Source organism: Trachinotus anak, unplaced genomic scaffold (genome assembly GCF_046630095.1).
Source record: "Trachinotus anak isolate AG129_WGS33_773 ecotype Australia unplaced genomic scaffold, CSIRO_AGI_Tana_v1 ptg000019l, whole genome shotgun sequence".
NCBI lineage: Eukaryota > Metazoa > Chordata > Actinopteri > Carangiformes > Carangidae > Trachinotus > Trachinotus anak.
The window spans coordinates 8943202-8956806 of NW_027273870.1; the positions used below are offsets into that span (position 1 = coordinate 8943202).

At 39.1% G+C, this 13605-nt stretch overlaps 1 protein-coding gene across 4 annotated transcripts; it reads left to right on the forward strand.

Moving 5' to 3' along the window:
- The first annotated feature begins 511 nt into the window (after window positions 1-511).
- LOC139636471 (multidrug and toxin extrusion protein 1-like) lies at window positions 512-12742 on the forward strand. Of its 4 annotated transcripts, none has more exons than XR_011694400.1 (16): window positions 512-1249; window positions 1845-1946; window positions 2073-2141; window positions 2299-2447; window positions 3902-3944; window positions 4257-4301; window positions 4393-4490; window positions 5737-5834; window positions 6079-6260; window positions 6524-6632; window positions 7494-7569; window positions 8125-8194; window positions 8299-8431; window positions 8527-8621; window positions 9935-10052; window positions 10202-10286. XR_011694400.1 is itself a non-coding variant. In XM_071504583.1 (16 exons), the coding sequence occupies exons 1-16, from the start codon at window positions 1061-1063 to the stop codon at window positions 10441-10443; spliced, it is 1764 nt and encodes a 587-aa protein (XP_071360684.1). In that variant the 5' UTR covers window positions 515-1060; the 3' UTR covers window positions 10444-12742. The 4 variants fall into 4 exon arrangements, 3 of the variants coding, with proteins under 3 accessions (XP_071360684.1, XP_071360686.1, XP_071360685.1); XM_071504583.1 differs by having other exon boundaries at window positions 515-1249; window positions 9989-10052; window positions 10202-12742; XM_071504584.1 differs by lacking the exon at window positions 4257-4301 and having other exon boundaries at window positions 516-1249; window positions 9989-10052; window positions 10202-12742.
- Window positions 12743-13605: the final 863 nt, after the last annotated feature.

Sequence of the window (13605 nt, forward strand, 5' to 3'; positions counted from 1 at the left end):
TGTGTGTGTGTGTGTGTGTGTGTGTGTGTGTGTGTGTGTGTGTGTGTGTGTGTGTGTGTCCAAATCCCATAGTCGCCTATATTCAGCCTAGCCTGCACCAACCCAAATCACCTTCTCTGTGATGAGGGGGATCTCACCTGAATCCGGTCTGACTGAAAATTGTGGGGTTTGCTGAAAGCAGTTTCATTAGATTTTTTTTTAAATGGAATTTTTAGAATCTGCCTATTTAGCAATGCATGGTTATGGTTAAGACTTTACCATCTAATTATTTTAAAAAAATGTTACAGTAGAATAACTTGAAAATGATCACACGAACCTCAAAACAAATTGTACAACATTTTGTGGAGTTCGCTGACAACAATTTGATAAAATAATCGTTGAGTCCAACTTAGTTTTTCCAACTATCCTTCCATACTGTGAATTTCCCCATTGTGGGACTAATAAAGGCGACCTTATCTTATCTCATCTTATCTTAGTTATAATTTACAGTGTTAAATTACAGTTTAAGTGACAGTGAATACCAGATCATAAGTTAAGCTTTCTCGTTTTAAACAGCCTTCGTTTGCATTCAAGTACAGACGTCTGAGTTTAGAGGGTGCACTTGAATCAACCATAAAGTCCGTCGGTCGATGCCCACACGCTTTACCGTAAAAAGCGATGTAGACGCGCAATCGATTTTAAGTTGCGTCCCTGCAGCTGCTCCTCTGTGGCGTGTGGATGGAGTGGCCGTTAGGACTCACTTAACACATGAACGCAAAGAGCAGCTTCTGTATTGGGACACTCATTTTAAAGCAAACGTGTTTTTTTTTTTTTTGTTTGTTTTGTTTTTTTAGCAAAATTTCCTGATTCTGTGCGTCAGGCCAGTTCCGTCACATCCCGTTTCGGTCCGACGCCTGAGACCATTTTGACGGACTTTCACTCTCACCGTGACCCGCCTCTGACACGAGTGTTTTCAGCCTTGTCTGACATTTTCTAAAATTAGAGAGGACGTTTATCAGAGGTGGGGCAGCTGTAGAAATTTCGCCAGACTGTCTATTGACAGCTGTTCTCCCTCTCGGGTATGGCTGGCCCTGCACCAGCAAGGAGACTTAGCGAAGGAGCTCACGGAGCCTCGACAGTGTGTGAAGCGGTGCCCCCGGCCCGGGGCTCCGGTGAATGCTGTGGCCCTTGTCTGAGGAACATCCGAGGCGTCATCCCGCTGGAGGACCGGAGTGAGGCAGTACAGCAGGTTAAACTAGCGGGGCCAGTGGTAAGATTGGTTCTTGACGTATTTCTGGAACGTAACAAAGCACAATACACTGGTGCTAAAGAGGTGGTTTCAAGTAGGACACACATTTAAGTAATCTTTCAAAGGTTCTACAACAAAATCAAAAGAGCCCTGTGAAGAAGTCACATGATAGGTTCCACATAAAGGTGAAAGCTGAATAGTTTGCAAGTCAAGTCGAGGCCACGAAAATAATGCAAACAGCTCCAGTGCGTCACACAACAACAAATCCACGTGAACATGGCAGTGAAGATGATAAAGAATCAGACGAACTCTTTTTAAGGTTACTTTCACAGAATGCAACTCAGTGCCACCACAATGTTTTTCACTGTGTTTGAAACAAAAAGAGGAGGAGGCATGCATTTATTTAACATTACAACACTATAATGTAATACATCTGCTCAGAGCTAATGCTTTTCCACAGGGCTCTGTGTATATTATATATATATTACATATGGTTTATATGGTTTAGACAGTTTCTTTGACTTTTCTTGTGTTCATAGTACTGTTTCAATACAAATTTGTTCTATTATAAATATGTTATATCTGGAGGGTGTTGTGTTTGCTTTTTGTTTTCCAGGTCATTTCCCAGTTGATGGTCTTCATGATCACTATAATCAGTATGGTGTTTTGTGGTCACCTGGGGAAAACAGAACTAGCAGGGGTATCATTAGCAGCTGCGGTGAGGAGATTTGCTTTCGAGCTCTATCTGTGTTTATATTGGCGTCCCAGCCTGTTTGCTGTTATTGCCTTCTATAAGCCCACCTTTGAATACTAGTTAGTAATAATGTTCCTTTTTCAATTACAGGTGGTTAATGTCTCTGGTATTTCCATTGGCACTGGTTTGTCGTCAACTTGTGATACCCTCATATCTCAGGTAGTGTCTTCAACTAAAGTTGTTCTTTCCCCTTAAAAACAGCTCAGCTATCAACATTTGTATCAGGTTTGTTTTCTTGACCCAGTCATACCCTTGCTTGTGGTGGCGGGTGTATTTTCTTATTTCACGTCTTTGTCTGTCTGCCTGTTTCATGCAGACGTATGGGAGCGGTAACTTGAAGCGTGTGGGTGTGATTCTCCAGAGAGGGATTCTGATTCTGCTGCTGGCCTGTTTCCCCTGCTGGGCCGTCCTCATCAACACTGAACCTCTCCTGCTTGCTGTCAAACAGAGCCCAGAGGTCGCCAGGTGAGTCTCAGTGAAGTATTGGGTTGACTCTGTGGTTGCATTGCCAACAGCTACATCCATCCCATCCATCCACCAACATGTTCTGCATTTTTTGCTTGAAAAACAACTAAAACGATGAATCGATTATCAAAATAGTTGCTGATTATTTTTTCTGTTGATCAGCTAATAAATTTATTGTTTAGCTCTGTTTTGCCTCTATTGATCTATTTGGATGGAGGAAGGTTTCGCCTGGATTTGGACCAGATGAATAAAATAATGCTCAAATGCAGTGACATTGAAAAAGTATCTGGTCACAAGTGCAGATGTGACCAATCCATGTTGAAAGCAAATTCTTCATCAGTGTCATTACAATAGTCAGTATCTCTTCTCTCAGTTACATTCACTGGCCATGGACTCAAGTTGTGGTGCCACAGCAATCCCAGGTATATTAGATTACTTTAATGTAGCACTTGATGATGGCGGATATTGGCAGAGGAGGGCATATTTAATGGCTAACTTTGGCTACTGTAAAGACTTTCATGCTAAAATGAGATGTCTTCAGTCATCAGCTGCTAATCAAAGACTGCAGCATCATTACAGCGTATAAACCCTACGAGTCCAAAAAGTGGCACTTTCTTTTTACTTACTGTGGGGGATTTCCCCTCCCCACACCCACATAGCTCATCACCAGTTAGTTCTAACTAATGCTGAACAATTCATTGAAATATTATTGAAATTGCAATATTGAAAAGTGGAATATCCAAATTGCAAGAGCTGTTGTGACAAGGTAAAACTTGTCACAACCATATATGAAGCAATGTGCTGCTACTGAGATGCCCTGGCCTACAACTCATTCTCCAGACATGAGGGAATATGATTGTTTGGTACAAGCCCAACAAAAATCACATCATCATCATCATTTCTATATTTTTTTCAGTGAACATGAAATGTAAAAATAACCTGACTTGCATCACAATTGCAATATGATTTTTTTTGCATATCATTCAGCCCTTGTTCTAACCTTATATTTAATGCCATTAAAATCATGCACAATCAGCATCTTATCAGTTGCTGGACTTAGCAAGAGCCACTTAGCCATTTGTTATATGCACCGTTATTTCTATATATAGCGCTTTTGTGTAATCTAAAGACTGTCAGACTGTTTATTACATATACACAGATACATTCATACTCAAATTCACAATTAGTAATTTAGAGTTTCATCCTCCTTTCACCTAACCTGCACAGCTTTGAAATATGGGAGGAACATGGAGCAACCAGAATAGAAAGTTTGCACACAGGAAGGTGCCAGCTGAGATTCATCCAGAAAGGAGAAAAGCAACTATTGACAACTATTAACTATTGAGCCATAGTGCAGCTCACTTGCTGCTAAATATGTCACATATCGATTATACATAATCTTATAATTAAGTCTCACATATATTCACATGCATGTTTGTCTTTTTTCCATCAAGTCTCTCTCAGTTGTATGTGAAGATCTTCATGCCTGCTCTGCCGGTGAGTTAGTAAGTCATCTGTCCAGCTACTGTAGGGGTGGGTGATATCAATAACATCTTCACTGTACTATTATAAAATATATTTTCTGGAAAATCAAATGAGAAAACATTTGTAGATGAAATAGTCTAATGGATTTTTTTTTTGTTAATCCTGTGAATTCAATACCCTACAAATCAAGTTATATGAATATGCTGCTAGTAAATTTCATATTGCCATTATGTTCTCCTGCCGCATTGCCTAATGCAACAAAAGATATTGAAGATGTCAAATATGTTAATGTCAGTTGTACTTGGCTCTGTTCTCCTTCCTCAGGCTGTTTTTATGTATCAGCTGCAAGGGAAGTACCTTCAAAATCAGGTGCAGTTTTTTCTGACAAGGCTTAATTATGGCTGACACATGATAATTAAAGTCAACACTGACTGACATTAAGTTGTGCTGTGGTTTACAGGGAATTATGTGGCCTCAAGTTATAACTGGAATGACTGGAAATGTACTTAATGCAATCATCAACTACATCTTCCTATATCCTCTGGAGTGGGGTGTCGCGTGAGTGTCTGCACCACTGTGATTATGGGGCTTAGTAATTATTATTGTAGTATAGATAATCTCAAGGACTTTCACATAAGCAGAATCGACAGGTTTACTCTGTGACGTCAGGCAGTCTACCTGTCTGTGCATACGGTACAACATTTCCAGAGTAAAACATCTGGGGCTGTGTTCCAGAAACCTCCTAATTTGCAGATCCTATCTTAACTGTTTGGTAACCATGATAATTAGGACCTGATTTAGGAGCCAATGTATCTATATTAACTTTAGATAGGAAAAGTGTATTACAGAAGCTGTCAGACTTCCAAAAATCTTAAATAAACTCTCTTAACTTTTAGATAACTGTTAAGTTGTCCTGACTTTCAATTTTCTACCACTTAGCTAACTTGTTTATTCTATACGACTCCTATTTAATTGCTTTTACACAGCCACTGAAATGTCAACAGGCTGAACTTATTAATTGAGAGGCTTATGATAGACCTTAATGATGTGTTGCTCTTTGATGGCAACATCAAACTTCTGTCACGAAGTTAAGTGTCTGTCATTGTTTTAGCTCCATTTTTTTGCTAGCAGCATTATAAAGATTTAAGTTAGCAAGATTTATTCAGAAAACAATAAAACATGTAAAGAATTATATTGATAGGGGAGAAATAATATACCAATAAGAAACATTCATGAAAAGAAACACGTCAATAATGATATTTCACTGATATTTAATTGTTTTGTTTGAGTTGATAGTCATTTTATATGTTAGGATGAGTATCACATTTTAGGGTTAGGGTTAGAACAAACAATGTGTGTTCATGCAGCCTGCTGTCATTCATAGTAAGAAGCTGATGGAGAAAGTCAGGACCTTCCAGGGCCTCTGGGTCAGAGAGGTGTTGCTGCTCTAGTACATTGGGAGGTTAAACCTTGCTGTGTTGTATTGGGACTGTAGTTACCTTGAAATGTGTTTCTAATATTTTTATTTAAATACACAGAGGAACAAAAATTCTACATAACACAATCCAACACGATAACAACATAAAATACAGTGCAGACTAAAATGAAATTATTGCTATTTATATTACTTATTACTTATTTGCAGTATTACAGGATTGTTGAGCTGTGGTTAACAAAAATCTGAATTACCATCTGTACACAAAATAAACATGAAGAGTAATCTATGATGATGGGGATAACAAATGTATTTGTACTTTTTCTTTTTTTCCTGCTCTTGCTCTAAAACTTGCGGGTTCTACTGAAGTGGATCTGCAGCAGCCAATGCCATCTCACAGTATTTGCTGGCCTTGTTCTTATATGTTTACATCCGTTGGAGGGGTCTGCACAAGGCCACATGGGGAGGTCAGTTCTCTTCTCACCGTTGTTTGGACCAAAACCTGAGTTTGCTATTGAGATGTTTCCTTTTGTCTGATTTCATTTCAGACTCGACTGCAGTAATTTTCTTATTCTGTCCGAGTCTTTCCTACTGTTTCACCATTTACTTGCATCTTGCATCATGTTAATTGGTTATCTTTTATAACCATACCAGTGTGTAATTGTTGATAAATGTAGTTGCACTCTACAACGACAAACCTTTGACCTACAGGCTGGTCACTGGACTGTTTGCAGGAGTGGGGTCTCTTTGTCAAGCTCGCCATCCCCAGCATGCTCATGATTTGCTTATCATGGTGGATATTTGAAATAGGAGGATTTCTGGCTGGAGTGATAAGTGAAGTTGAGCTGGGTGCTCAGTCCATAGCGTACCAGCTTTGTATCACAGCTTACATGGTAAACACCTCCTCATTTTTTCCTCTCTTGCTAGCATGCTAATAGTGTATTGGTGACTGCTCCTATATGAAACCTTAATTTAGAGAAGGCAGCTTTTATCACCTTTTTTGGCATAATTAAAAAATATGCTTTAAAATATCTTAAAATCCCCTAAAATGTGGTTTCTTGCAGCTGTTTTTAAACATTTTGTTAAAGAGAAATATCACCCTCCCATAATGTATTTTCCTAGTAATCATTATTATTTATTATTTTTTCCACCACAGTTCCCACTAGGATTCTCTGTTGCTGCCAGTGTACGGGTTGGGAATGCTCTTGGTGCAGGAAACACAAAGCAGGCTAAGCTGTCTTGCAAAGTCCCCATCATCTGTGCATGTAAGAACCAATGAATACAGCACATGTATCTTATATTACCCTCAGAGTTAGAAGTTAGAAATGTAATCACAGTACCCCTCATACCTGGGGAAAGAGGTGGCTGGACAGCTGTATGTATTTTAGATTTATTTCATTCAACACATTGCATTAAGAATTATCTGGACTAATGTTTCATGTATCATGTGGACTAATATTAAATGTATTATTGAATGTAGATGTTCTCAGTTCTGTTATTAAGCTAATTTAAACAATTGCAACTTCAATCTAGAGCTCTCTTGTCCCTGGTTTTTGTGTTGGCAATAGCCGAGGGATTATGTTTTCAGGTTGTCTGTCCGTACATACATTTACCTGGATTCAAAGATGAACTGACCTCACAAAATTCATTTTTGGCCAAAACTCAAGAATTAATGCACTAATTATGACGAAATTCATACAAATGGTCTAATAGGATAAAATAATGAAGTGATGGCATTTTGCATCCAAAAGGTCAAAGGTCAACTTAACTTTGACCTCGTGATGTTCTGCAAAAACACTTGTGACCATAATTCAAAACTCATAGCTGAGGAACAAATCACTTCGGTCAGATCCTGATCCTGATGACTCTAATCTTGCATCCTGATGACTCTAATCTTGCATGTCCACCTTGGAACATAGCGGTTGTCTAGATGGTTGTTGCTGCTGGGGTGTGGATGAATCAGGATTAACATGCATGTAAACTGCAACTAGACTTGTGGGCAGAGGCATGCAACTGCGAGGTGTAATTTTAGTCTCTGATGGTTTAAATATGTGCACTGTTCTAAAAAGTATATTATTCAACTTACTAAACAAAATTTTCTGATTTTTTTCTTTTGTCCAACACAGTCATAGTTGCATGTTTTCTTGGAGCTAGTCTCAGCATCGCCAGAAATGTCATTGGATACATTTTCACCTCGGAGCAGTGAGTAAAATATTTGACACAATAACCTTCACAAGTTATTTTGTGTATAGGTATCCTTAGTTGGTGTCCATGTGCCATGTGCTAGGTTTCATAATGGCATTCAGACTGTTGCACATTAACCAAGTTCATCATCTTCACACTGATTCACAAACACTGGTCTGTGATTGTTTAATGAGCCCCAGTTATGTTTAACAGGTATTTTGGTTCATTATTGGTAAAGCTGAATTTAACATTGTGAAGACAGCTGCTCATCCAATGTCCCCAGACTCTGATTTCCCCAGATTTCTTTCACTTTTATTATCTGACTGAATAAATAAGTTGAACACAGTCATTTTTTGAATTTATAAGTAAAACATAACATTTCTAAGCTATGCTGAACAAACAAAAGCCTGATTGGGGATGTTATTCTTCAGTTGGATGGGGATCATTTAAAATGCTGTTCCCTCACTAAAGAACTCAAATATCACTCCTGTCTTTTAATTTTAACATTTCAGGTGTGATTGTCAGTTTATAAATTTGCATCTAACAAAAATCTACATCTGCATCTTTTTGTAGAGACATCGTTGAGAGGGTTGCTGATGTAATGCTGTTATCCGGTTTCATGCATGTTGGTGATGCCACTGCAGTGAGTAACAATGCACAGTTAACTTTTCATGCAAGTTACCCATAAAGCTTTTTAGACATGTTGACATATACAGTCCAGAATGGGGTTTGACCAAATATCCACAGGGTGTAGCTGCAGGAGTTCTCAGAGGAGCAGGAAAGCAGTTGTTTGGCGCTCTGTGTAACCTGGTAGGACTCTACTTCATTGGCTTCCCCATTGGTGTGTCCCTGATGTTTGCGGCGAACATGGGGATTGTGGGTAAGACCAAACTACTAATTACCTTGTCTTGTGGCTCCTGCTTGTCAACTAACATTCAGGACAACTAGTGAAACTCTTCTCCAATTTTTGTGCAGGACTATGGACAGGACTTACTGTTAGTGTGTCACTGCAGGCGATAGTTTTCATCACATTCTTGTGCAAACTTGACTGGAAAAAGACGACTGAGGAGGTGAGTACAGTAGCTACAGTGTGTATAGAAAATCATCATACCCCTCTCTTACTTTGGCTTAAATCAAAACCCATTAAAAAAAAAAGAAAAATAACGAAAAGGACAGATCTGAAAAACAAAACAAAAAATCAAAAACTAGAAATCAGGGTTGTAAAAGTCATCAGTCACATGTTTGGATATGTCTCTACTAGCTTAGTACACCTAGATTGGGGATTTTTTGCCCATTCTCCCCTGCACAAATGTCCAAGTTCAGTCAGAGTCAGTGGTGAGTGGCAATGGACTGCTCTATCCTCTCAGATTTAAGTCAAGGCTTTCTCTTGACATTCACCATTCACCTTCTTATCCATAAGCCACTACGTTGTTGGTCTGGCGGTATGTTTAGGATCTTTGTAGTGTTGGAAGATGGTGCCCATCTTCAGCTGTGTAGCAGAAAGACGCAGGTTTTCCTCAAGAATTTGGGTGTTCTTGGCAGCATCCTTTTTCCCTTCAGTCCTGACCAATTGCCCAGTCCACATAATGTTGCGACCACCATGCCTCTCAGCAGGTGTGATGTTTTATGGGTAGTAGGCTGCATTTGGTCATGCTAATTATCACGTCAGTCCAAAAAGGTACGTTTTGGTCTCATCTGACCATCGCACCATGGCATCAGAATCTTTCAGGTGTGTTTTTGCAAGGTGTAAACGCGACTGAGTGGCACTTTTTCAGAAAGGGCTTCTTTCTTGCCACAGGCCAGCTTTGTGTAAACATGCAACAACTTGTTGTCACATGCACAGACCAATGAGTCCCAGCTATAGAGATTTGTAACACCCTCAAAGTTGTCATCAGTCTCTTGGTAGCTTCTCTGATCAATGTCATCCTAGCTCAGACATCAAAGTTGGACGGGTGGCCTGTTCTAGCCAAGGTGTGAGTGGTACCAAACACTTTCCACTTCTTAACAATCCCTTGAGCGTTACTTTTTGTAGTACTATCCACTATAAGTCGTGAGGTCTTCAAGAAACTGCTGGTTTTATTCTGAGGTAGTCAAAACTTATGTATGTGCAGGTGGGTAATTAGCCTGGTGTTTGATCTGGGGCTGATCACTGAACCAAACCAGGCATTTCCCTAATTAATCTTTAATACATTGACCATTGTCCTTTTTTTGTAAAGTTATTTTCTCTTGGCATGAGGGTTATAATGTGTACATACACCTCAAAAAAGTTAGACTTAATTTCCAGGGTGTATTGTGACAACAGGTAAAGATTTTCACAGGATGTGATGATTTTCTACAACACTTAAGCCAAAATGCCCCTTTACATTTTTTTCTTTGTCTTAAGATGCATTAGAAGCCGAACACACTATCAGCAACTGTCCGTAATGTCTCCAATCAGGCTCTCGTGAGAGCAGGAGTCCAGATCACAGAAGAGAAAGAAATGGTTGGGATGGAGCACACAGGTAAGCAATGGCATCTCCTTACTTTGTTCATTCTGTACAGTGGTTACTATGGAACAACCCTACTGTCAGGATGGTCTTGTGTGTGAATACCAAACTAGTTTTGTGTTAATAGTAAGAATTTGCTCTAAAACTCTGCCTCAAATCCTCAGACTCGGATCAGAACCCGGCCCTGGCCAGTACAACTCTGTCCAGCTCTGTGGGTGAGCAGGGTGACACAGACCTGGAAGTGCTTGTTCCAGGACACAGTGAATTCACCACTACCACCACAGTTGGAGATGTGCTGTCAGTAACACAGCTGGTTTTACGGCGTGGCCTGACATTGCTAATCATGATCCTCATCCTCATCACTGGAATTGTAACCAGCACCTTGCTGGTGAAACTGTTCAAATGACTCATCCTGAAAGCTCAGAAATATCTTTTAATGGTAGCATTGAGTGTCAATGGGCTGCTCGTGATGTTGATCCCACTGGGAATCAACTCCCCACTCTGCAGCTCTGTGCAGCTTTTAGTCACTCTCTGCCTTGTGTTTTGACTTGCTGTTCTGTCTGGCTCCAGCTCTCAGCAACCCCCTCATGTTTCCACGTTTCTTCCACAATGCAAATGATGGGGAGTCGAAGGAAATGACTTGTAATGAGTCAAAGAGCCAAAGAGAACCATACGTTTTTCTCAGCTAACAGACCAAACCAGGGCTAAAATGCAAGGAAATGGTGGTCTTGTATTTGACAGTATTACAGTATATCAATGCTTGTTAATGTGAGTTATCATCCAAATAATTGTTATTGTACAATCTGTTCAGATGCCCAGTGTGATTTACTCCAATGATTTAGCATTGCACCCCTATTACATTCAACTGCCAACAGCTGAGCACAAAGCAGAGTGAAATATGTGGATTTCTCCAAGGTCCAATCCTAAAACATCTTTTACTCAATTTCTACAGTCCTATCAACTCAGTATTAAAATAAAACAGCTAAATTCTTTATAATTATTCATAATTATTCTTTTGACATTGAAAATGTGTGTGTCTGTGCTGAAATAATAGTTTTTGGTCCCAAAAAAGAAGGCCTGAAAGTCAGAGCTCATCTTAACTCTCTGTCACTGAACACTAAAAAAACATATTTCAGAAATCTTGGTGCATTCGTGGACTTAAATTTAAACAGCAGCCCTAAGACAATAACAATGACTGCCTGTTACTGCTTCAGAAATACAGGAAAGATTCATAGGCCAGCTGGCACTGGTTAGCTGAGTGATTCCAGGTTTATATACAAACATGGGCGAGCTGCTTTTAGCTACTATGCTGCTCATGACGTGGAGCAAAATTACAATGATCGGAGACCACCTGGAATTTCCTGCATTTATGTATAAATTTGTCTTCAAATATGGTCAGAGCTTCATTTAAATTACAAAATGACATAAAACATAAATCCTTGAATAGTGTTGGTTCATACTGAATACACCATTCAACCATTCACAATATAGGATGGAAAAAGCATGTCAACCCCTTGGCTGATGGCTTCAGCAAAAACTTACTGGAGTCAGGGGTTATCAAACCTGGAGGGCAGTCAATGAACAAGATTGGAACTGTGGGTCAAAGCCATTTTGACTTGTAAAAAACAGTTTGCTATTTACAAGAAGCATCTTCTGAATCGAACTATACCTCTCAAAAAGAGAAGACATACAATCCAGAATTGTTTGCATAAAGCTGGAAATGGTCACAAAGTCATCTCAAATATTCATGATATATTCACCAGTCCACAGTCAGAAAAACTGTCTGTAAATAGAGATGATTCAGGTCTGTGGCTGCTCTCCTTAGAAGTGGGTGCCCGGCTGAGATGTCATTCACAGTTCACTTACTTTGAACCGCTGGCACTGTGAATGTGTAGTGGGTGTACTTGACAAAGAGATGAAAGATTATCATTGTTTGTGTGTCATTAGCTTATGGACATTGTTTGTCTACGCTTGTACCTTAGCTGAAGATCAGATCACCTTTTATCACCCATTGATGCAGAAAACCAGACCATTCCTCTTTCTTGCCACTGTATAATGTTCTCTTGAGTGACTAATTGACAATTCAGCAGTGGTTAATTTGTGGTTATATATGACAGCTTTTAGATGTGAATATGTCTAACTGTAAAAAGTTAAAATGAGCAAGACATTCTAGCTGAGACATTTTAACTAAGGGATTTCATTAAGAGGCACAGGGAAAAATGACTTATTGAAAAAGGCTTGGCTTGAGAGATTCTAACAGTATTAAGCTGCTCCATTTAATGTGGAGCTGAAGAGGACTGCTAATGCATGACTTTAAAACCCAGACCCAAGACAAGCACAGATATCAACAAATCACAGGAAAGAAAACAGAGCATGGTGTCCACCAGCAGTCAGCCGAGGTAGAAATGGGCTTGGTGCCACTTTAGTTCCCTGTTGGCTAACTTTGGCTCAGAGCTTTCCTTGTATGTCATCTTGGGTTCAAGTCCAGCGTGACTGTGTTTCTTTTTCTTTGTATATCGACTGTTGAAAATTAACTTGCATGTTCAAGATAGAAAACACTGACTAAAGTTTAAATATCTGGTCTGTCGGCTGGATTTTGCTCCTTGAGTGTGTGACATAACAGTCCCCATATTGTGGAAATATTGTTTTAATTCACAACAGGTTTCCGTATTGTACATTTCAAATAAAAGTATTTTTGGATTGGATTTTAAGTTTGTTTTACATTAAATTCAAAATGATTCTGTCACTGCAGCAATGCGTCGACAGCACTACAGCCTAAAGCAGATCCTTGTCACTGCATTTGGAAGTACTTTTTTGCAGATGTTCTCATGTCTGAGCCCTAGATTTGAATTAGGCCTAGTAAATAACTGCAGTGTTACTTGAGGTGCTGCAGTTTTGGGTTATGTTCACACTACAGCACGAAAGAGGAAAAAGCTGTTTCAGTCCAGCACTGATAACACTGATTAAGCCTGAAGCAGAGTCTGAAATTGGGACCACATAGTTGATTTCTCACTGGTCATCTTTAGAAAACATGCCTTAATTGTTTTAACTAGTTTTTAGAAATTATTATTTACATTTAATACTAATGAATAGTGACACAAATCTGCTATGGCACCCACTAGTTCTATAACTGGAGTTATGTATCATTAAACACTGACACTGACATGTAGCTGTGTCCATGCATTGCACTCGGATCCCATACACAAATGTAATATATGTGGCTACACTGAATTTCCAGATATGAAATATATGTACCTATAAAATAAAAACATACATGGAAAAGTTATTTATGAAACCCATTCGAAATTGGAACAATTTCATATATTGACGTATGATATTATAAACAGCAGGGTCCAAAAGACTGAGACCACGTTCCCAGAATGAGAAAATGGACATGTTTAAAATGAATACGAATTAATAAGTAAGACCTATAATCATATAGACCTTTTATATGTATGTTGTTTTAATAAACTTGCATAAATATATTAAATATATATTTACGCGAGTTCATAATTCATGTATATTTACATCTTGGCTGTTTAATACTGAACCTCAGTAAGTGCACTCT